This window comes from Chinchilla lanigera, unplaced genomic scaffold, assembly GCF_000276665.1.
Source record: "Chinchilla lanigera isolate Chin_1 unplaced genomic scaffold, ChiLan1.0 scaffold00017, whole genome shotgun sequence".
In the NCBI taxonomy this organism is placed as follows: Eukaryota; Metazoa; Chordata; class Mammalia; order Rodentia; family Chinchillidae; genus Chinchilla; species Chinchilla lanigera.
The window spans coordinates 18,626,116-18,648,354 of record NW_004955418.1 but is presented as its reverse complement, the minus strand read 5'-3'; the positions used below and the strand labels follow the sequence as shown (position 1 = coordinate 18,648,354).

The 22,239-nt window shown below is 44.4% G+C and overlaps 1 protein-coding gene across 4 annotated transcripts in view; it reads right to left on the bottom strand.

Moving 5' to 3' along the window:
- The window catches only part of LOC102023264 (translation initiation factor IF-2-like), a 129,341-nt gene extending 109,021 nt beyond the window's left edge, over positions 1-20,320 (bottom strand). For 2 of the 4 annotated variants that reach the window (XR_001233506.1, XR_260566.2), the window contains exons 1-2: positions 19,914-20,045; positions 8,959-9,056 (exon numbers count right to left, since the gene is read on the bottom strand). Coding sequence is in view for 1 of the 4 variants with exons in the window: in XM_013512952.1 (XP_013368406.1) it covers positions 18,739-19,423; positions 19,953-20,179 (912 nt within the window). In the remaining 3 variants the exon portion in view is untranslated. Of the gene's footprint in view, positions 1-8,958; positions 9,057-18,578; positions 19,424-19,913 lie in introns of those variants that run through there. The other 2 variants (XM_013512952.1, XR_001233508.1) reach the window with 2 other exon arrangements.
- Positions 20,321-22,239: the final 1,919 nt, after the last annotated feature.

The window sequence follows — 22,239 nt, the reverse complement described above, 5'->3', positions numbered from 1 at the left end:
AAAAAAAAAAAAAAAAAAATGCAAGACTTTCCGAATTTTAAAATTATATGTGAAAACTCAAAATATATTTGAACTTAATCTTAGAACTAAAATACAAATAGAATCTCGGTGACTTTGGCCTTTGTCATAGACATCAGTTAGCATGTGGCTTTCAGAATTTCAGAATCACTTTTTCTTATTCCCTCAGAGAACTAAACCTTAGCCAGTTCAAAAGCTACCTTTATAACTTAGATTGGCATCAGTGGTAACTCTAGTCTATAGTTAAACCCACTGTAACCTACTATGGGTATTAGTGACATGTTTGCCTCTTTATAAATATAAATCTTATAAAACATTTTTCTCAAAAAATTAACTAGGGCTGGGTGTTTATATCTGCAGTAAAGCACTTACCTAGCATGCACAAGGCCCAGAGTTCAATCCCTAGCACTACAAATAATAATAATAATAATAATAATAATAATAATATTGTTAAAAACTTACTTTGGAAATCAAATACTTATTTGGAGAAATAGCTAAATAATGTAAAACTTAATAGCTCACCAAAATGCAAAAGACCTATTATATCAAAGCAAAAACTTTATACTTTAACTAGTAATTGCAATATTTATAAATTGAAACATGTCTGTATTTACATATTAAAAATAAGAAAAAATTCATAATTAATTCAAGAAAAACTGCAATTTTTATAGAGAAAATGCTGGTATTTCTCTCCACCTTTTATCTAAAATAGCTATTTGCACTGGTCAAATAGGAAAATTAGAAAACATAACAACAACTGATTTCTTATGAGAAAGCTAAATAGTAGTTATTCTTAGCATCACTTCATAAACTTTGATGACCAGTTTTGCACACCTGAATCTGGTCATCAGAATGACTGATCTGAAAACAATATGCAGTATAAGAATCATTGTTGAACTCCTACCATCTTGTGTGGTGAAGCTCTGCATCATTTCCAATGGTAATTTTTTATTATTACTTGCTACTGTCTTTAATTGTTTGAGTAATCTTACATTCTTACGTCTGGTGGACTAAGCAACTTTGCTGAAGATAACAGTATGTAATGTAGCAACCACTGTTAATTCCTATCATTTTGTTTTGAGGTCATATATGACTTTTGTTGTTTTTGTGTTGTTTTGAGTTTGTCTTCTTTGTTGTTTTGTTAGTTTTTTATCTTTAAAATAAAAAACATTTTTAAAAAATGCTCAGTGCTATAATAGGTTCAATATTAACATCAAGACCAAAGCATAAGGTTTTTTAATATCTATAAAACATGTCTTGCCTTCATATTTAGTGTAGCTTCTAACTTTAACTCAGGCTTTGTTAGTTGAATTTTACAAAAATGAAACTGCTTCTAGCTAAATTAAGCACCATAAAGCCTCTTTTCAGAAAAAAGTTGCATACTGTTATGTAACTTTTTCTCTTTTCTTGGCTATACTAGCAATTGAACCCAGGGACTTGAGCCACATACCCAGCTTTTTTTCTTTTTCTTTCTTTCTTTCTTTTTTTCTTTTCTGGTGGAGACATGGTCTCACTGTGTTGCTAAACTGCCCGGGGTTGAGCTCAATTTGTCATTCTCCTGCCTCACCTTCACAGAGAGCTGGGGTTACAACCATGCGTGATCCTGGCCCGCTAACGATTTTTTATTTGCAGAGAGATAAATTAACATGAGTAATTTAAACAAAATACTTTAAAGTATGGAGAAAAATTCTAAGATCTTATTTTTTAAAGCTGACCTGAAGTTAACAAGCTGCATACTTGTTCATAATACATAATAAAAATACTGGGCTGGGGTTATAGCTCAGTGACATGGTGCCCACCTTACAAACATGAGCTCGATCCTCAGTACCACTAAGTAAAAAAGAAGAATACTATAATTGTGGTACCCCCAAATTACAATTCCAAGAATTATGTCAAAAGGAAAACAGCAAGAAAGCCTAAGTGTAATTTTTCCCTTAAAATCTCATTATGGTGATATTGATAAAATCACAAGTATATATTAAGAAAACACGATCTGCTAAATTTTGGTAAAAGACCATGTAAATTATTATCCTTCTAAGTGCAAGAATTATACCTTCCTTTATCCCATATACCTTAAACATGACAAAAGTTCAATAAATATGTGTTGGCTATATCTTAAGAACCCTAAGATCAAAGTAACACGATTTTCCCAAGAATTAAATAATGGGAAAAAAATCCTAAAGAGCTGAGAGTTCAAAGCAGGACATTAGGAAACGTTCACAATATGAAACTCTAACGTTGGTTAAAGACAATTCTACTCCATTTGTCCAAAGACAAACTCTGAGCTCACAGCTACAAATTGAACACTGATTGTTTCCATAGAAAGCATGGAACTACTATTAGTTTTGAGAATTTTTCAAGTTGTACTAAAATTAAGTCACTAACAACTAGAGAGAAACAGTACCTATATTTTAGCCCTATAATCCTGGAGATTTTTTTTTCTTGAGTTTCTTCTACCTGCTGGAGCAACATGGGAAATTTGAATCAGTGTAGAAAATTCCTTATATAACAGATGTTCATCAGAAATTACAATTAAGCAATTGTCTTTTAAAACATTCTCACACACATGCTCCCCTACCAAAAGTGTTTCCAGATAGAAATGAATCATATTTAGTAATTGTGACCAAAGTAATCAATGCCTTAATAAAATGATTTCTAAATTCTGATACTGGGTTACACTACATTTCTCCTTATCAATCTGATATGCTGGGAAGACTTCCTACTAGGAACTGCAGAACCCATAAAACAATTGGACCTACCATATTGAAAGAAAATGTGCTATCTGGTTTGCTGATTAAAATACAAGTATCTCGACAATATTTCTACAATTAAGAAAGTTAGTCTTAGTAGTTTCAGCCATCTTAAAGTATATGATTACTGGTCTTATAAGTTTCAAAGTCTATGTTTTCATAGAAGGAAGCCAACAATTTATTAAACCCATAATAAATTTGGGAATAGATGGCTTTACAATAAGATCTGTAACTCCAATCCTCGGTTTTGTTGCTATTTTTTCTTAAGGAGCATGCCATCATGTGAATATTATGACTCAAGCTTAGTCATTTCAACAAAGAATGAATCAAATTTGTTAGAGTAAAAGCCTAAAAGAAAAAGTAGATGCATGTAATTCTAAATCACTATTTTTAGAATGAGGATTTTCTCCATATAGATTTTAAAAACTTATTTCCACATTATCCTATTTGTGCTATTTTCCCTTTAGTACTTTGGTATGCTGGCTGCTTACAGAAAAAAAGAGACTAATTTTCAAATAGAAAGTCATTTGTGGTGTGAACGTTGCATAGACTACATAAAAAAGGAAAAGGTGATTCATTGAGGTCCGACTGCCAAAATGTCAAACACTCAATGCATGCACATGTAAAAGAGACAGGTATGTCTGTCCCCATTCCTACTTTTTGGTCTAGTTACCTTAAGGAGGTCAGAAAATTCACTCTAAGGTAAAGAGCCTAGCAAAAGCCACATTATACCCAATCATCATTCTTTCCAGAAAAGTCCAAAACTTGCAGAATGTATTCACAGACTCCAAAGAAGACGTCATCTTTTCATCCTAGAAGGAGCTTTCAAGCTGACATAGATTCATTGTTTTCCCCCTTGAAAATGTGTTCTGAGAGAAAAAAAATCTCTTTTTTTTTTTTCCTTCTCTCATCTGTCTTCCTCCCCTCCCTTTTTCTAACTCTGTTTCTCCTTAAGAACAATCCGCAAGCTAGAGGAATAGCTCGGTCAGTGGTAGAGCACTTGCCTAGGCTGTAGGACCTGGGTGTTATGTTCCACACACACACACAAAATAAATCCTCAAATACACACAGAGATACACACACACACACACACACACACACACACACAAATCATCAAACATGATAGGCACTGTGGAGTGAACAAAAGAGTGCAGATATTGATGTCTACAGAACTGGGTTTTATTATCAGTTCTGTGACTTACTATATGGTCTTGGTGAAGTTACATAACCTCTGTGGACCTTTGCCTTTAGTTTGTTTTCATTTTTAGAAAACCAGGAGGTAGTAAAAATTTTCATTATGGCCAGAAAGAAATCAGAAAGGAACCTCACCAGACAACAGAGTAAAGCAGAGAATCATGCCCAGGTACAGATGATTCGACTAAAAGGATTCTGATAGCATGCATGGCTCTGACATTTAAAAATTCACTTCTTTTAAAAGACAAGTCATTTAGGTCAAGTTTTTAGGCCCCGTTTTTATAAAGTACCTAAAAGGCAAAAAGTATGATAAGCATCAAATTTAAGATGATGGTTATCTCTTCAATTAGCCATCAGGTATCAGTTTTATTGATTACACTTTATTTCTCAAGCTGGGTTTGGGATACATGGATATTTTTGTAATATCTATAATGATTTTGTAATATATAAAAACTCTAATTGGTTTTCTAACAAACCACCAAAACATCTTTAACCAAAAGGTAAAATAAATTAAACTATTTCCCTGGAATTTTAAAGGTCAATGAAAAAAAGTTGTGTGTGGTCGCAAACCTTCTCCTTCTAAGCTTAAAAGGTAAATATTGGGGCTGCAGAAGTAGTTCAGTAGTAAAGTGTGTGCTCAGCATGTGCAAGAACCTAGGTTTGATCTTCAGCACCACATTTCAAAAAAAAATAAATATCACTATGTCCCTCTCATCCAAGGGAAAAAATGAAATATACTTTAACTGTTTCCAATCTTCCAATTCAGTAAAATATAAAAACTACACAAATTCCATGAAACACAAAATAAACTGTGTGCTTAATAGCATGATAAACCCACTTAAGAATATTGAGGAAGATACCAAATAATTTGTGCTCTAGACATAGACCTAAGAGAAATATAGTCAAGAGTCACATCTGAAAGTTAGTGTTTAATCACATTGTTTGTTTTTACTGAGACAAATAAGAACTGCAATAATTTACTAAAGTAAGCAAAGGCCTTTCTAAACCTGTATAATGAATCTACCTGCAAAAATGAAGGGCTTCTGATATCTCTGAAATTTTCCAACAAGAAAGTATAGGTCATTCAGCAAAATATATTTACTGTATACTACCATAATAGCTATTTAATTGTTATCATTATGATGCAGATATATAATGGAAACAGATGTTCCTTTTTCCTTTCAGCAAAGCACGGGAAAAGCATAAACTTGCTGATATTGCATGGACGACTACCATAGCACAATAGAGAGAAAAAAGACATTAGCACATGACAATATTAGTTTTTACTACACAACTAATTGCATAAAAAGTATAACTTGAGATCATTAAATCAATATAATTTTCAGCACTACAGAAGGGAAACAAATAGATTTGTATAACCAGCCTATTTCACATCTGCAGTTTGGGAAAATATTTCTGAGAGACTAAGTATATGCAAAATGCTACTGTTGCTTGCAAAATACAAGGAAAAGGGTGTTGTTCAGTTTTCTTTGCTCTAGTAACATAAATTAGAAAGCTGCCTCTACAGAGAAATTTTTTTTATGTACCAGTATGTATTGGTAAAAACTTTCTGGAAAATAATTGAGCAAGCAATATAAAGAATCTTCAAAAATAGTCTTTACTTTCTGCCCAAATAATTTCTAAAATATATCAAAGTTAATAAATTAAAAACTGTAAAAGATTTATTTAAAAGGCTATTCATCTCAATTGGACGTTAATAAAAACTTAGAAATGTATTTTGCAAAGTAGAGCGATGATTCACAAAAGTATATACATTGAATACATGTAGGGTTTGACAGTATAGTTCTATGTCTAATGCTTGCCTCACAGGTACAAGGCCCTGGGTTCAATACGTAACACCAGGGGGAAAAAAATTGTGTGTATAATATATATATATATATATATATATATATATATATATATAATGTAATATAAGGTAGTTCTTATATTACATTAAATTCTTAGAAAAAAGTTTAAAAATAGACAAAATATCATTTGTAATTTTTAAAAATTCTCTTATGAGGAGATACTACTTTTTAAATCAGAAGCTATTTATTTTTAAACAGTTAAATTTCTATGTTTAGATACTCCTAGTCACTGTCCAAAGTTTCTAAAAATTCTTTGATTCAATACTCCTATAAATACTTCTAGATAAATTGACCTAGAATTGTGTGGGCATATCATTTGACTCCAAAATTTGGCATAAAAAGGAAAGGATTTGTCAGTCACATAGATTACACATTTTTCCCCTTGTTAAACAAGATCCTTGCAAATTAGGAAATGTTTTTATGAGATGAACATTATAAATGCTTACTTCTAATCTACTAGCATGCTGTTTTAAATACCGCCAATTTCAGAAGTATTTCAATTAAAAATATTTCTAAAGAAGAAAAGTAGCTCATTAATTGCTCTCTCTGGTATGCAAATAAAAAGTTTGCCACAGCTTTCCTAGGACTCTGGGTTTCCTGATTCTGTTTTTACAAGAAGGAGCTGATTTGTCTTAGGCCATTACTGTCTATTACTTCTAGAAGTCTTGAAGAAGGTGGGAAGCAGCAAATTCTGGCAATCTGCCTAAAGAGAAATCAATGAAACAAATTAATCCTTCCCTGGCTGCAATGACACAGTAATCCATCATTCAGAGCTGCTTTTATATACCAAATCGGAGCGCAGAGGGAAGAGCCCTGGGGAGCATCACAGACAACAACTTACACCAACACTGGGAAAATACTGAGGAATCAGTTTATTTAAAGTGGATAGATTTCAGTTGATTGCCTATGTTGTCAAATAAAGATTTTTCTTCCACAGTGTGGTGAACCCAAGGGCCAATGACTATATCTTGAGAATTCAGTACAATATATGCTGGCATCAATAAGAAATGAATTTTTAAAATAAATTAGCATCATTAATTCATCAAATATCTGGCTAGAGTAATGTTTTTTGTGTCCAACTTTCAGATATTACACATGTTCCCTTTTTTCAGTGGGGACTAGCTCTAAGCTTACCTATTAATATGCAACTTAACTAAGCAACTCCTGGCAAACTACACACACACACACACACACACACACACACACACACACATACACACACACAATGTAACATTTGAGGTATATGTAATGTCCTATATATTATGTTTAAAGACTTGAATTTTTTAATTTCATCTCTTGTTCTATAAATCCCAACCAGAAGATCAGTTTATAAAAGCTTGTTTTCAAAAGATAAGTAGTTCTTTGGTTTATGACATAGTTGAGAGTGAAAAAAGATAAATTAAATGTCTTTTAAATGAACTTATAACCAATGTAAAATAACATACAGTATTCACATTAAGTATATTTATTTATTTATACTTATACAAAGCATATACATATAAATTTATTTATGCTTATGTGGAAATGTATGCACCTGACTATGTCTTACTAGAGGAAGGTATTCTAAGGAGAAGACTATTACCTAAATGAAAGTTAATGACAAGAATTATAAAGTTGAGATATATTACTTTTGTTGAATGCACACCTCACTTCTAGCATTAAAAGTGAATTAATAAAAATGATTTCCAAGAACTACATAAACCAAAAAAAAAAAAAAAAGTCACTTTGGTCCCTGAAATGTGAAAACCCCAGAATATCTAATCACAGATCTGAAATAGAACAAGAGATTAAAATAAATGCTAACCAGCCAATTTCTGAGTGGCATCTTCGATTCCAGGGTCTACAGCCATGTGATCACAATTCCTGGCCATGCTGATGCATTTTTAATTCAATGCATGAATCTAGTATTTATTGATTTAATAAGGTTAGGGGAATTACATTGTTGCTGCTACTGATGAACTGTCAGCAATTTAATTTAGTGAAATCTTACAGAGTAATATATATATATATATATATGAGGCGGGAAGGACAATAGCCATGTAAATTTAATCCTTTCACTATACAAGACAATGGCAAGAGCAAAACCTCTTTCCTAGACTGCTTTGGGATCCAGACTTTGTGAGGTTTTTTTTTCCTTGTTTGCTTGATTTTTGAACAGGTTCTTGCTAAGTCACTAGGTTTCAAACCCAAGCTGGACTTGAACTTGGGATCCACTTGCCTCATGAGAGCTCTTGCATTACAGGCACACTCCAACTCATTGGTTGACACTCTGTTTTACTAAAGATGTCAGTCACTGCTGATTGCGCTTACACTGAAGTACTGTAGCATAAATTTGCAGGTGCACCTTCAAAACTGAGAAAAATGATGTATTTCCCTATGCAGGCCCTCTGGTTTCTTCTCTGGGCAGGCTTGATCCCTTCCCCTGTCACCTAATGGGGTTTCTGAGAGACCATCAGCAACTTTGCTCTGAGCCCTAACATTTTCCATAGGATCATTAGCGCACAGGACAGATGAGAAGCAAGCAAATTTACTTCCTTAAAAGCAGTTCTGCCAAAATACAACCAAAGGAGAGAGGTTTATGCCATGTAAGGTGGTATTATAGAACCCACCAGCAGAAGAGAGGAAAGTGCTGGAAACCAAGCTCTGTGTACCTTTGTCCTGTGTGCTGTTTATTCCACCGACCTGGATTCCTGGGAAGCACGTTGCGTCGGCTTCTCCCTGACTTTGAAGAATGGATAATCTAAGGATCGGAGCTGCTGCTGGGGTCAGTAAAACTATGTTAATTGGTGAACCTAATTGCTTCAAGCAGTCCTGCCTCTGAAAAGGGAGAGCCCAGTTGATGGAGTCAGTCTGTTCCTAATAAAATGAAGAAGCACTGAATTAAATTCCCAAGGAAGGCCCTATAAAAGTTTCCACGGTGTAACCAAATGACTTCACCTATGCTATTACCTCTAGGATGACATGTTTGAAAGAAAGCAGACCCGAGTCGGGCTCCATAGTCATAAATTGGCTGAGCTTAGGCCAGTGAATCTGGACTGATTTAAAAAGCCTTCTTCATCCTTCCAATCAAATGAAGTCATTGTTAATTAGACGCTTTCTGTTAACAATGTCGCTCTTCTCCGCATTACCTGCTCACACTCGCAGCGCTTCCAGTGCAACATCTGGAGCACCAATTCCCGGCAATCAGTACCGAGAGGTGACGGTATTTCCGCTCCTCCATCCCTGTCTGAAGGAAGACACTATTCAGTGTGTTGGTGGTGCTGTACATACCAACCCCCTAACTTGAGAGGTTATAAATCAATCTCTGGGAAAATTCCTGAGATACGGTCTCCCAAGATTTTTTTTTTTTTAATGGACGACACCACAGCTTTCCTGTGCTTGTAAATGGATATCTAAAATTTAAAAAAAAAAAAAATTAAAAACCCGACGGCCCCACGTTAACTCTCACTGGCTTTCCCAGCTTCTTAAACAGTAAAAACAGAAAATTAGGTTCAAGATCCTCTCGCTGAGCCCTAGGCCTTCCTTCCTACGCCTTGCAGCCCAATACCTGAAAAAGACTGGCTGCCCAAGACACAGCAAACCGTCCCAGCGCCCCAGCGCCCCAGCGCCCAGCTGTGAGGCCCAGGGGTGCGATGGGGAGGAGTCGCGCCAGCGGCTTCGCTGGACTGTGGGTCACACTCCGCCCGGCCCCTTCCTGAGAGGCTTGCGGTGCTGACCCAGGCATTCACAGTGCCAGCGCCGACGGGGGCTCCGGCCCGGGGTTCGGGAAGCGTGCGCCACCCCCCGGCCGGGCCTGGTTTCCTTCCTGAGTCCCCTGCGCAGGCTCCGCTTTGTCACCCCGGCGCTCGCTGAGCGGTGCCCTGCAGCTCCTGCTGTCCGGCCACGTCCCCTGCCCCCAGGTCCCTCTGCAGGCCAGGCGATGCCCCTGGGTCGAGCGCCAAGCCACCACCTCTGCGCGCAAGGCTGTGTGCCTGGACGAGGGCCTCGCCCACAGGGGCTGCGCGCGGGGCCGCGCTCGGGGTCGCAGTTCACACTCTCCTGGGGAAAAGGCGGAAGGGCCCCCGCCAGGGACCTTGGTTCTCAAGTTGAAGACTTCCTTGGCAGGGGAGCGCTTCTGTGGACTGAGGGATGCAAAGGGGACCCTATAGAGTGGTGGGACAGGCCTGAACTAGGACCGACGCAGCCTCGGGGGCCAGCAACGCCAGGGCCCTTGTGCGTGGAGGGCGCGGGTGGAGCCCTGGGGACCTTGGCGAACCAAGGCATTCGGCCTTTCAGGGAAACCTCTGACACCGTGGTCAGTGGGAACGTGCCTTCAGGCCGCCGACTCCACCCCAGTGAACCAGGGCACGAATGTGGACTTGAGGCCTTCTCCCTGGCTCTGAGGGGCCCGAGGACCGTGCAATGCCCCTGGAACACTGCTGGCCTGGGACTTCGAGGGAGTCAGGCGCTCTGTCGCTCAACAGTGGGTCTTGACTTGCTACAGACCCACCCAGGGCAGAAGCACAAGGGGTTAGAGAGCAGAAAGAGGAGGGCACCGCACGAGACCAGTGCACTCTTGGCGATGGCACTCTTAATCGCATGTCTTCAAACCCTTGACCTCGAAGCTCGCCCACCTAGCGACATCCGCTCCTCTGCAAGAGGGTTTAGGGAAATTCAGTTTCCTGGGAGCTTCCTTCCCTGCGACATGGGCTCCAGGAGGAAGGTAGACAATAGCTGCAGCCGTACCACCTGCGATCTCTCAACGCAATGAAATATGGGAGGTAATTGGAGCCATTTTTCCTTCTGCTTCCAGAGGGAGCCAAAGCCTGAAGCACTAAGATGACCCTTCTCCAAAGTGTAAAACAGCTGCAAGGACACCACTGCCTATATCCTGCAGGGATTCCCCTCGCCCACTAGAAAGGCGACCAGCTTTGCCTTCCTGTGATTGTTTTAAGTTCTGTATTTAAGCTCAATAAAACACTCCTTTGACCCTCTCGAGACTCAATTAGAACTGAGCAAAGGGAAACCAGGCCAGACAGGAAAGGCGCAAAGGAGAGAGCGGGAGCAGAGGTCCAGGAGGACGCTGCGCAGGGGTGCGCTGACCCCAGCGCAGGTAAATCCCAGTTCGCCAGGTCCCAGGGCTCCGGGCAGACCCTGCCTAAAGGCGGCCACGTGCTCAGGACTGCTGTGGTCCAGCTGCGCGTCCGCAGACGGTTTGCGCGCGAGCACACACGCCGCGCTCTCACACCGACGCGTGATGCTGGTCCCGGCGCTCGGGCCCCACCGCGGTTGTTCAGACAGAGCGCAGCCCCTTGGCCATTTCTCTCACTCAGACGACGATTCTCTCTGGTCCGGGAGGTGGGCGTGTGGCCCGCGCTTGTGTCTGTCCAGCCCCGCGCAGGCGAGGACGGGTAGAATGGCAGAGCCCGGGGACAGGCAGCATCTTCTTCAGCTCGGGACTCCTCTCTGCCAGTCGGCCAGGTCACATTTCGGTCCTAGCTCACCGGGCTCCAGGTCCCTTCCTGCAGCCACTCGAAAAGCCCCTGTCAGCCCGCCCTGCGCGCTCCAGTGGCTCCAGTTGCCCAGGCTGTGGGAGCTGGGCTTACCCGCTCTGACCCCTGCGGCGATCTACAGCGCCAGCGCTGTTTGCCCAACCTCTGGATCCCTGCCTTTCCCTTACCTACACCTCCCACCGAGCGAGGACTCGCCCGTGTTTGGGGTGGTTGTTGTTCTTTTAAAACTATATTAAGGGATCATTGGCGTCTCCCCGTCAAGTCATTAGGCCTTTATCCCCATCAATTAACCACACCTCAGAGGACTGCTATTAAGAGCTAAATTGAGCTGCAAAAGTAGGTATCCCGTTTCAAGCAGATGTTGCTATCTCCCGCTGCGAAGCGAGGCCAGCAGGCCCCGACCCTCGGCTTCCCGAGACTGCTGGAAACGCGTGGAACCAGGCTGCAGGCACCGGGCAGTGGGGCTGGGAGAGAGGTCGCCGCCTGACGCTGCGCTGGTGCTCCAGGCGTCAGGAAGAGTGGCAGGGCCCTGTCCCAGCCCCGACCTCCAGTTTAGTGCGCTGGAAGTGTCCCCACAGGAAGTGTCCCCACAGTTGCGCCAGAGAGGACGCCAAGAGCGAGCTGTGCGTCTTTGCGCAGAGACTTGGCTGTCCTCGAGGCCTCGCTCCTAGCAGGAGGCCAGATGTAGAAGGTGCGGGGAGGAAAGGGCCAGCTAACGAGTGTGGCTCTCCTGGGACACACTCGACCTCCTCTTCCTGACACCAAAACCTCCTTAGCAGCAAGGTCCCGGAACCCAGAACTTCTGAGGGATAAAGGCGCGGTGCTGTGGGGTGGAGCTGGAGAATCTGAAGCTTAGGACAAAGGAGGTACACTCGGGACCTCCGTGGCCATCAGCCACATGTGGCTTTCCACCCTTCCTCGCTGCTGTCACTCGTAGTTGGGAGACCCTGGAGCCCCCAAAGAAAGGAAGAAAGAAGGGGGACAGGGCCCTCGCTGCAGTGGCAGGACTTTGCTCCCGACATTGGCCACAATAAATTTAGCCAAGGCTAAAGGAGATTAATTTCCCAGTATAATCCAATTAAAAGATTTCTAAAGTAATCTTTTTCGAAGATGAGGAAAAAAAACAAGTGCACGGCTAAAGAGAGGGCTGATTGGGATGACAGTGATTTATCCCCAGGGAGGGGCACCAGGCGCTGGCTCTCAGCACTGGACCGGACCAGACCCTCCCCAGGGCGCCTCCACTGCCCAACCTTGGCCTTCCTGACAGACAGCCATCTATCACGCGGACCTGGCCAGGAGAGAACGCGCAAGGGACTGGGGTTGCTTACAAGCACCATAGAGTTTTTTAAGTGCTATTAGATTTATAGTCTCTTTTTCAACGCCCATCCAGAGTAATTAGCACATATGTTCTAAATAGATGATAGTTTTGTGAGCAATAAAGCAATTACCCATCGTTGGAGCTGACAGTTCCTCCAACTAAACTCCAACCAGCAGCTAATTGGAAAAGTCATTTCAGCTACATCGTCTGCAATTAGTCCTGCTAAACTACTACACCCCAACTAGCTGGTTTGAGGTTAATTTATTCAGTCTTGTATTTGCTTGGACAAGCCTTCTCCACGAAGGGACTTGCCTTTTGCCTCTCCGGACTGTGCCCAGGGACTAGAGGAGAGGGTGGGAGTGAATAGCTGAGATTTGGGGGCCAGCATGGCTTCAGGGCGAGGGGGCACTCTATCATTCCTCAGCTTCAAAGTCAGTGTCCAGTGTAGTGAACACCAACGGAAAAAAAAAAAAACATTGTTTTTTCTGCTAGGCAAAAATCAGAAGAAACTGCTCAGTTTATGCTACCAGAACTTTTATTTAAAAGGAAAGAAATCACCACAAAGGAAGCAACTGGGTTCTGAAAGCTCTCTCGCCCTCACACCCACTCAGAACCCGAGGCCACCCTACTATTCCTAAGGGACAAGCACAAATGACACCCACCAAAGCACTTCTGAGCCCTGGCTGGAAGAAGAAGCGTCCAGTTCTCAGGGTAGAGGTTGTGAGTGAACTGGAAAGGACCGGAAGTCCTGCTTCTGCCTTCAGCTAGAAGCAAGAAGCTATAATTCCCCCACCCAAGACACGCAGTACCTCTCTCTTTCTCTCTCCCTCTCTCTCTCTCTCTCTCTCTCTCTCTCTCTCTCTCCTTTCCTTCCTTCCTTTCTAAATTAAGCCCAACAGGTCCAAGATTTGTGCACAGTGAGTGGAAAAAATGTGCTAAACGTCAGTTTGCCGCCCCACCGGAGCTTCCAAATATCCAGCGGCTGGGATTCTTCTACTTAATTTAATCTTTATTGGACAGGGCGGCTCCTATGCTCCTATTCACTAGGAAACATATCAGTTGGGGTTCAGAATTGAGGGCGGGAAGGAGAGGAGTTAAAGAGGGATTAATCCTTCCCCACCCATCCTCTAACTTTGGAACTGAGATTTCCAACAGGCTGGGGTTGCAGGGGGAGCTCAAGGTCCCAGCGTTAGCCAAGGGAATCTGAGATGTGGGGGATCTGCGCTGACAGGCTGAGATGAGAACGTGTAACCCTGGTAACCAAGTATTTCCTTAAAGGAATTTATAGTAAAGTGTCCCAGGCTCCGGGAGCAAGTGAATTTCACTTACAAGAACATGGCAGGGTGGAGGAGTCTACTTCTTAGGAGGTAGAGCTCAGCATTTTAGTGCTAGAAATCAAATATCCTTTTCTGGGTAACCATTCATATTTAACACCCACGTTTCTTTTTAAAATAAATGCAGCAATGCTCAGGAAGACAACTTGAATGATGTTTAGTCAGCACAAGACTTACTAAAATAATTCTATTTTCAAAGCAAATTGTAATTAATTGCTGAGCTTCAAGGATTTGGAGATACGTATCTAGAGCAAAAAAATAAATAAATTGCTCAGTGTCGAGCCCTCATTTTCCACTTACTTGCTGTGTTTTAACTAATTTAATTCCAAGCAAGACAAAAAAGGCAAAAAATCTTGGGGCGAAATGGAAGATAAAGGTCTCTTCTTGCCCTGTTACCTCCCACTCACCACATCACCTTTACTCTCTGAAGAGAAACCCTCAAGTGTGACTTCCAATTCAAAACAGAAAGAAAATAATATGACTTCTCCGAAAGGCCGTGCATTGTACCCTCAATTGTTTGCTTATTTTATTCCCCAAGACTTAAATATGGCCAGACAGTGAGGACAAGAAGAAAGTGAAAAAATAATCAGCTAGTTATCACCTGGACTTGGTAGAGACTATGAACATAGATGTACATGTATAGGCACATTTATACATACAATGCAAAGTAATTCACCCATTTTATCACAAAATCATGTGCAATATTACATATACATTCATGCACCCTGAAAAGTCTCCAAGCACACGTGTACAGAGACGCAGTCTATGCGAGCTCACTAGCTGTCCGCAGGCATGTGTTTACTTCTGAAGTAAAGGCATTTTTGTTGCTCCCATAGTTTCTTTCCATTAAGAGCGATTAGATGATGTCTATTCAAAGTTGCTGATCCAGAGAGAAAATAACAGTAGGGGAAAGGAGATTTCAAGTGACCTTCTCATCCCTTTCACACCAACCTGAGCCATAGAATAGCCAAGGATCAACTAACACAAAAGCCTTTTCCTTTCTCTTTTCAGCTTCAGAAGATTTCATGCAAGGGGTTAACAATAAAACATAGAACTATCCCTGAGTTTTGTGAAATCACGCATTTGGAATACTTTATTAACTCCTCCTGTAGATGAGCTCCATTTATTTTCCACCTCTGAAATGGGTAAATAAAATATACACTGCATAACAAAGGGCATAATTATTTACCCCTTCGTGTTGTTTATATCAGTGGTGTACTATGCTCCTTCTTTTTCATTTAAGCTTTACCTAGACCTCTCTCTCTTCAATGAAGGAGAACACTGTAATAAACATATCTTTCCACTGACACTTTAGAAGGAAATGTTAGAGGTACTAGTTAGATCAACCTTCTAATAGGTAAATACAATCACAGTATAACTTCAGTCACCAGCAGATCTGCTCACTTTTCCAGCCAATACCTTCCCACCAGTGTATGTCATAGGCAGTGAGGAAAGTGACATTAAAGACTTAAACATATTCCAGCAGTCTTTAGTCAGTGAAATGTCCAACTCAGATCTACTTCTGATGGGCTAAGCCTGTAGTAAAAGAAAGAAGTGCTCTGACAGGTAACTATTAAGGGAAATGATTATACAGTGCAGTTGACTGTATTGTCAGGGTACTCTAACAACCTTCAAACTCATTTCAAAACTTCAACCTTTCATCCAAACCCAGCCCATTTCACCTAGGAAGAATAGCCATGTCATTACTCTTCACTCAGATTGGGCATTTAAACTAAGGAAATATGTTTTGAAACATAAAACTCTCCAGTTCTTTCTTTACTTTTGCATAAATGCATTTAGATAGCCAAGAATTGATTTCTTACAAAAACAAACAAACAAACAAAACAAAACAAATATTTGAATCTAGTTTTACTGATGTCCTAGGAATGATTGTCACTTTTGCTTCTCTAAAGAGCTTGATTTGCATCCAAAGGTCAGTCTTGCTACTCTTGGGTCTTCTAACTGGAAATCCAGGCATGCAAGGGAAGTTCTTCCTTATCTCTCTTTTCCAGTTTGGACAGTGTGAGGAAAGAGGAAAAGAAAAAGCAACAACTAAAGCACTTCCCCAAGGTAAAGCACTTATCTCTGAGCTTTGCAACCCAAAATGACAAAGAAGAAATGTTTGGGCTACAGAACGGTAGTGAGCCCTGGGCCCATGGATCACCCAGCTACATGGGCAGGCTGAGAGCACACAGTCACACAGAAGCCCAACTCCCAGCCTCTCCATGCTGGCTTTCATCCTGACAAAGGCAAAACTTTCCACAGCTGTACTCAGTCCCAGTGCAAACTGACTGGTGTCCCAGGAACTGAGGGAGATTTTTCAAGCCTTGCTGGAACCTTATGTGTGCTTTGGTTTTGCTTTCGAGCATCGCAAAACACTAGAGGACATTCTCCTGCCTCACTATACCCTTTCCTCTAAAAGATCTGTGCAAAACCATTTTTAAAAAACACCTTCAACTGTATTATTCCTCACGTTAATCTCATGCTAAGGGAGGCTAATTGATTCTGTAGGTATAAAATAAACTCTTTGGGAAAGGGCTGCATTAACATCAGAGGAACTGACCATGCTCCGAGTAATCATGGGAATGTTGCTCATGGTGATGACTTTGGTAAAACAGGATATTTTTTGTCCTATGGTCTCTTTAAACAGAATAATACTGTTCTAACGACTTACGGGTAAGGAGGAGGTATGCAAGAGAATTTTTTATGCATATCTGTTCATCTGCAGAGTCCCATGGCTTGTGAGCTGGATTTAGAAAATGATTTTACAAAACCACCTTTGTTCAGTGTGACTTACACAAAAGCCAAAGTGAATGATCATGGCTTTCAGGAGAGTAAAATACCAGTATCAAAGAGGCACAGGATTAGTGAAAAATGGTTCACTAATTTCTTCCTTGTAAGAAAGATGTGGAGGGATGGGTGGATGTTAATGGGCTAAAAAAAAAAAAGGTGGAGGGGGCTGCTTAGATCCAGACTCTGGGGCCTGGAACACTAGTCAATGTTGTATGTGCAGCCACAGATTTCTTCTTCTTTCCCTTTTGCACCAGATCACAACTACTCACTGGCTGTCCAGCTGGGAGAGATCAAGTGTTGTGTGGTAGGTCTTTTAAAAAGTGATTGATGTCCAGCCATGATGCTAGCAGCCCACAAAAGGTATTGTAATCTTACAGCATAAGGCCTCTTTCTAAGTGCAGGCTAGCTTCTCTTTGCCTTTGGGGGATTTCCCACTGGAGACGTCCTGTGTGCTGAATAGATCTGTGAAGACCAGGAAGTTAAAGGGAGTCCCCAGAAATGAAACCTGGGGGCCCAGGCCACCTCCAGGCCTTCTACTGCCCATACTAGCTTAACCAGGAGAGAAACTTTGGAGGGGGCAAGGCGCCAGGGGGCCCCAGCGGCATGGCTGGATGCCTAGGATATGGTGCTGAAGCAAGGGTCGCTCTGGTTCTGAGCCTAAGAATCATGTCCAGTTTCAATTTGTTTCCGGACTGGGGGTTGGGGTGAGGGCGGAGGAAGAGAGGATGAGTGAAAGAAGGATAGAAATTGCAACTCTTTTTTCTGCTCCTGCCGCTGAGCGTGCCTGAAAATGTGTGTGGAATTTTACAGTTTGGGGACTCAGGAGCCCTTGAAAAATATGATCATTTTTCTATTAGGTGCCCTGCCCAAGAACAGATACCGTTATCTACTAAGTGGGTGTGAGATGAATTGAGCCCAAGACAACTGTGCCAAGTTGGACCAGGATCAAACCACAGGCTTGAAGAGAGAAAGCTAGAACACTCGAGGACCTGAGCTGACCCCTCAATCCCTTTCCTGGAGCCATTTTGCTGGAGGCGGAGCTGAGAGTCTAAGTGGGGTGCTCTGGGAGTGTGCCGCTGTGGTTGGGACGCACAAGGACCGGAAGAGGAATCGAGCCCCAAGTGCTCCTGGAACAGAATGAGTACCGGAAGGGGACAGCTCCCTCCTCTCGATGCCTAGTTTTCTTCCTGGCCTCTCTCAGGCAAGAAAGTGGGCACATTCGCCCGAAGGAACAGAACAGCTTCGGTCCGAAACCTCGAGGGCTTGGCTGCTCAGAGCGCCGCCACTGTTAGCTGCCCATCCCCACTCCTGGGGCTGGCGTTGAGGACTGCACTGTCGCCCTGCCTTCCAGAGGAGCGGGCGGTCTCTGCACAGGCCTTGAGGGCCCCTCTTCCCCAACCCCAGGGTCACGCCGGGTCCTAGGGGCCTTTTGCAAATGTGGAAGCCGAGAGGGGCCAGAGCGGAAAAGGTGGGCACCACTGCACCAGCAGAGGTTCAGCTGGTCCTCCCGCCCTGCCCTGCCCCTCTCCCGCAAGGCCTTAGCCCGCACCAGCCCTAATAGGCCAGACTGCCTCCTGCGGGAGCCACTCAGCCCCCGGGCGCGGTCCCCCGAGTCTGCCCCCGCCCCCGCCCCCCCGCGCCCGCCCTGCGCGCCCTCTGACGCAAACGCCCGCCCCTGCCCAGCACCGAGGAAAATGCTCTTGTTGGTTTTAATTGAGGCTCTTCGTTTCACACACACACACACACACACACCCTCGGTCGCCACCCCACCCCTGGGAGGCGACCCCCCTCCCCGCCCCCAGCCCGCTTGCCGCGGCGCGAGGAGTCTGGCTCGGCTGCAGGGCTCCAGATCCTGGCGCAGATCTCGCCGCCGCCGCCGCAGGTTCTCCGCTTGGGAAAACGGCTTGAAGTCCCTTTTAATCCGCTGACACTATCGCCCACATCAAACAGTCGGCCATCGATTGCGTTCCTTCAGGGAATCGCGTTACAAACTGCGCCCGCAGGTGGGCGGCTGAGCCGAGCTCGCCAGGTCCGGGGCGCAGCGGGCGAGACGCGAGCACAGAGGGCGGCCAGCCCGCGGCGCCGGCGGGGACCTCCAGGCGATGCCCAAGCTGCGGGTCCCACCCGAGGCCGCTGCCCGCCGCGGTGGAGGGGGAGCTGGGGAACAGCGCACGGGGGCGGGGTGGGGAGAAACCTGTTTTGAATTTGGGGTGTTGCTGGGCCGGCAGGATCCTCCCCTCCAGGCAGGCGCCGCGGCTGGACAGGGGCCGGGCCGAGGGCCGCGCTCCAGCAGGCCCAGGCGAAAGTTCCCGTCCCGCGCGGGCGGCCACACGCCAGCCCCAGCCTCGGGCGGCGGTGCGAACCGGGTCTGCCTCGCTGCCTGCTGGCGTTACCAACCCCAAGTTCAAAAGAAACGATCGTCATTGTGTTACTTGCCTGCTGGGGCCGGACTGTGGCGAGTGTCGCTTCTGGTGCCCACGACGCGCGGTCCGGGGTCGGAGGCGGCTGGGCCGGCGCACCCACCCGGCGTCCAGTCGAGGCCCCGGCGCCCCGCGCGCTCGCGCTTTCTCGCCCACCCTCTCCGCCTCTCCGCGCCTTTCCCTCTGCATCTCCAGCAATCTGCCTGCTGCCTGGGCTCTCCGCTCCCTGCCTCTGACTGCACGGGGAGGAAAACGTAGAATTTGTATACAAATTCATTCTTCTTTTCTTCCTTTCCTCCTTCCCTCCCACCCGCCCTCCTTCCCTCATGTATTTTAATCCGGTTCCTTCCACCTTTTCCCTGCCCAGGAGACGTGAGCGCGTGAATTTGGGCACAGGGGCTAGGGCCAGGAGCCCTGCCACCCCCGGTCGCCTCCTTGCCATCAGCTGCATACAATGGGCCGCTGCGCGCGGAGTGCGCGACAATCTCTCCATTATTCGAGCTGGAGGGGCTGCGGGGCCGACACCAGAAAGCCTTTAGTCTGCTCTTTAAAAAAAAAATCATCGCTCATCACTAAGCGGTCTCCGACACCCGACTGGCATGGTAGGAAAGACCAAGGAGCGCAAAACCTACCCCAGACGTGCGGTGCTTCCCAAACCCCTCCCTGGTGAGGTTTAAAGTGAGAACGAGGATTAAAAAAACAAAAACAAAAAAACACCAACCCTACCTCTGTCAACACAGCGTGACCGTGTACTTCCACCTTTACCTGAGGGCGTGTTGGAGCTCGGAACGCGCGAGCTGTGACAAACTTTTACGCTCTCCGGAGTCGAGGGGTGGGCGGGCGAGCGCGGCTCCCACCCGCAGCGGCGGCAGCGGCGACAGCGGAGGCTTTGTCACTCGGCGCGCCCGCCCGAGCCTGCCTAGGGGAGCGATCTCCAAACGAGGGGGGTGCGAGTGTGGGATTGGAGAATATGTAACTAATAGAAGTATCATTTTCCCCCAGTACGATCTTTCAAGGAAAAAAAAAAATCCATTGAAAGATTTTCAAAGTGCTGTCTTGGTTTGGAGAAAAGACACAGGCTGCCTGCGGGGAGGGGAGGAGGGACTGCGCCGGTGCCGCCGGGGAGCGGCTCCCGTCCGCTAGGTGGCAGCCGGAGCCAGCGATTCCTGCACGCCGGGCGGCGGGACCCGCTCCTCTGCCCGCCCCTCCTCCCGCGACCAATCACCTTCGGGAATCGGGGTCTCAGTCTCCATCGCCCTCCCCGCCGCCAGCCCCTCTCCCTCTCCTTCGCTCTCTCTTTCTCCACCCCCTCTCCTCCTTCCTTTGCTCTTTTTCTGGGACTCCGACTTGGCCTCCCTAACCACCCCCCCAAAGATATGAAGACTTACTACTGTTTTATTAATAATTATGGAAGCATTGTTTGGAGTTTGGAAGAGCCTGGATTAAAAAAAAAAAAGAAAGAAAGAAAGAAAGAAAGAAAGAAAAGGAAAAACCAGATTGATTGGAAAGTTTATTTTAAAATCATCTTTGGGATGAAAAGGAACCGCTGATTCAGATCGAAATCTTGGCAATAGTTGCAAATTTACTCTTGTGCATTGTCGTAATTAAGCCTTCAAAACCAAGATACACTCTGGATCAAAAATAGGGAGATGCTACCTTTATTCTAAACACACACACACACACACACACACACACACACAAAATGAGCAGAATCCAGACTAGGATTATGACCTGTGAAAGAAGAAAACAATCCAAACCCAGTACATTGCGCAAATCACTAAAATGGAGAGGATTGCTTTCCCACTGAAATGTTCCCCCCATTTTTAATGATTCTCTTCACGCTCATAAAATCTAATTTTGAAAACTTTTCAGAATGGAAATAATTTCATTCTCTCTTTTTCTCCTTCTTTTTTCCATCGCAAGGCATTCTCCCCCTCGTCATCCCTTCCCCCTCTGGGGCGTGCGTGCGTGTGTGTGTGTGTGTGTGTGTGAGAGAGAGAGAGAGAGAGAGAGAGAGAGAGAGAGAGAGAGAGAGAGAGAGAGACCATAGACGACCCATACTAATCAGGTCTCAGAGTAAATAGCAGCGCAGGGCGATCTCCATGTAAATTGCGCTTGTCAGAAGCACACACCCCCCCTCCTCACTTTCCTCCTCCTCCCCTCGCTATCCCAGACTGTAGGTAGCTAAGAGGGAGGGGAAAAGAAAAAAGAAAAAAAAGAAAGAAAGAAAAAGAGGAGGGGGAGGGGCTCACCAGCCAATGGCGTGCAGGAGGCTTGGCTAACCTTAGCCTCCCGTTCTCTCTCCCCCCGATTCAGGGCTCTGACCAGTCAGTCGCCTTTGATTATCAGTTGCCAGCAGCCCTTCTCTTGGCTCCTTGACACGAGCTCCATATAAGGCAGCGATCTCCATAGAAACGTGTCAGTTTCAATAGTAGTGTCAAAGTTCACTATATACAGACATTCGCGCAGATTCCCCTTTCGGAAACACTGCTCTGCGAGTCCTCCCGTTTAAACGCATTCAATTTTTGGGTCTCTCTCTCCCTCTCTCTCTCTCTCTCTCTCTCTCTCTCTCTCTCTCTCTCTCTCTTTTCCTCTCTTCCTCTCCTCTGTCTCTCCCCCCTCTCCCTCCTCTCTTCTCTCTTCTCTTTTCCTCTCACCCTCTCTCCTCGCGCCCTCTCTTCTCTCTCCCCTTTCTCTTTTCTTACATATTTTACTAGTAGTTTCCCCCTTCTCCTTCTCCTTCCTCTCCTTTCTCTCCCTCCTCCTTGTCTCTTTTACTCCATTCCTGCAGAGGAGAGAAGGCTAAACTTAAAAAAAAAAAAAAAAAAGGAGGAGGAGCACCCCCTTCGTATTCTTCTTATCGTTATTTTATACATATATGATTTTTTTGGAGGGAGGGTGTTGGTTCCCGGCTGAAGAGCACTTATTTAAAATACTAAAAAAAGAACATTTTTGGGCGATCTCCAGGGTTTTTTAACTAGCTCTGTGTGTTATAGCAGAAGAAGCAGAAGAAGAAGCAAGAAAGGAAAAGAAGAGGATTATTTATTCGACC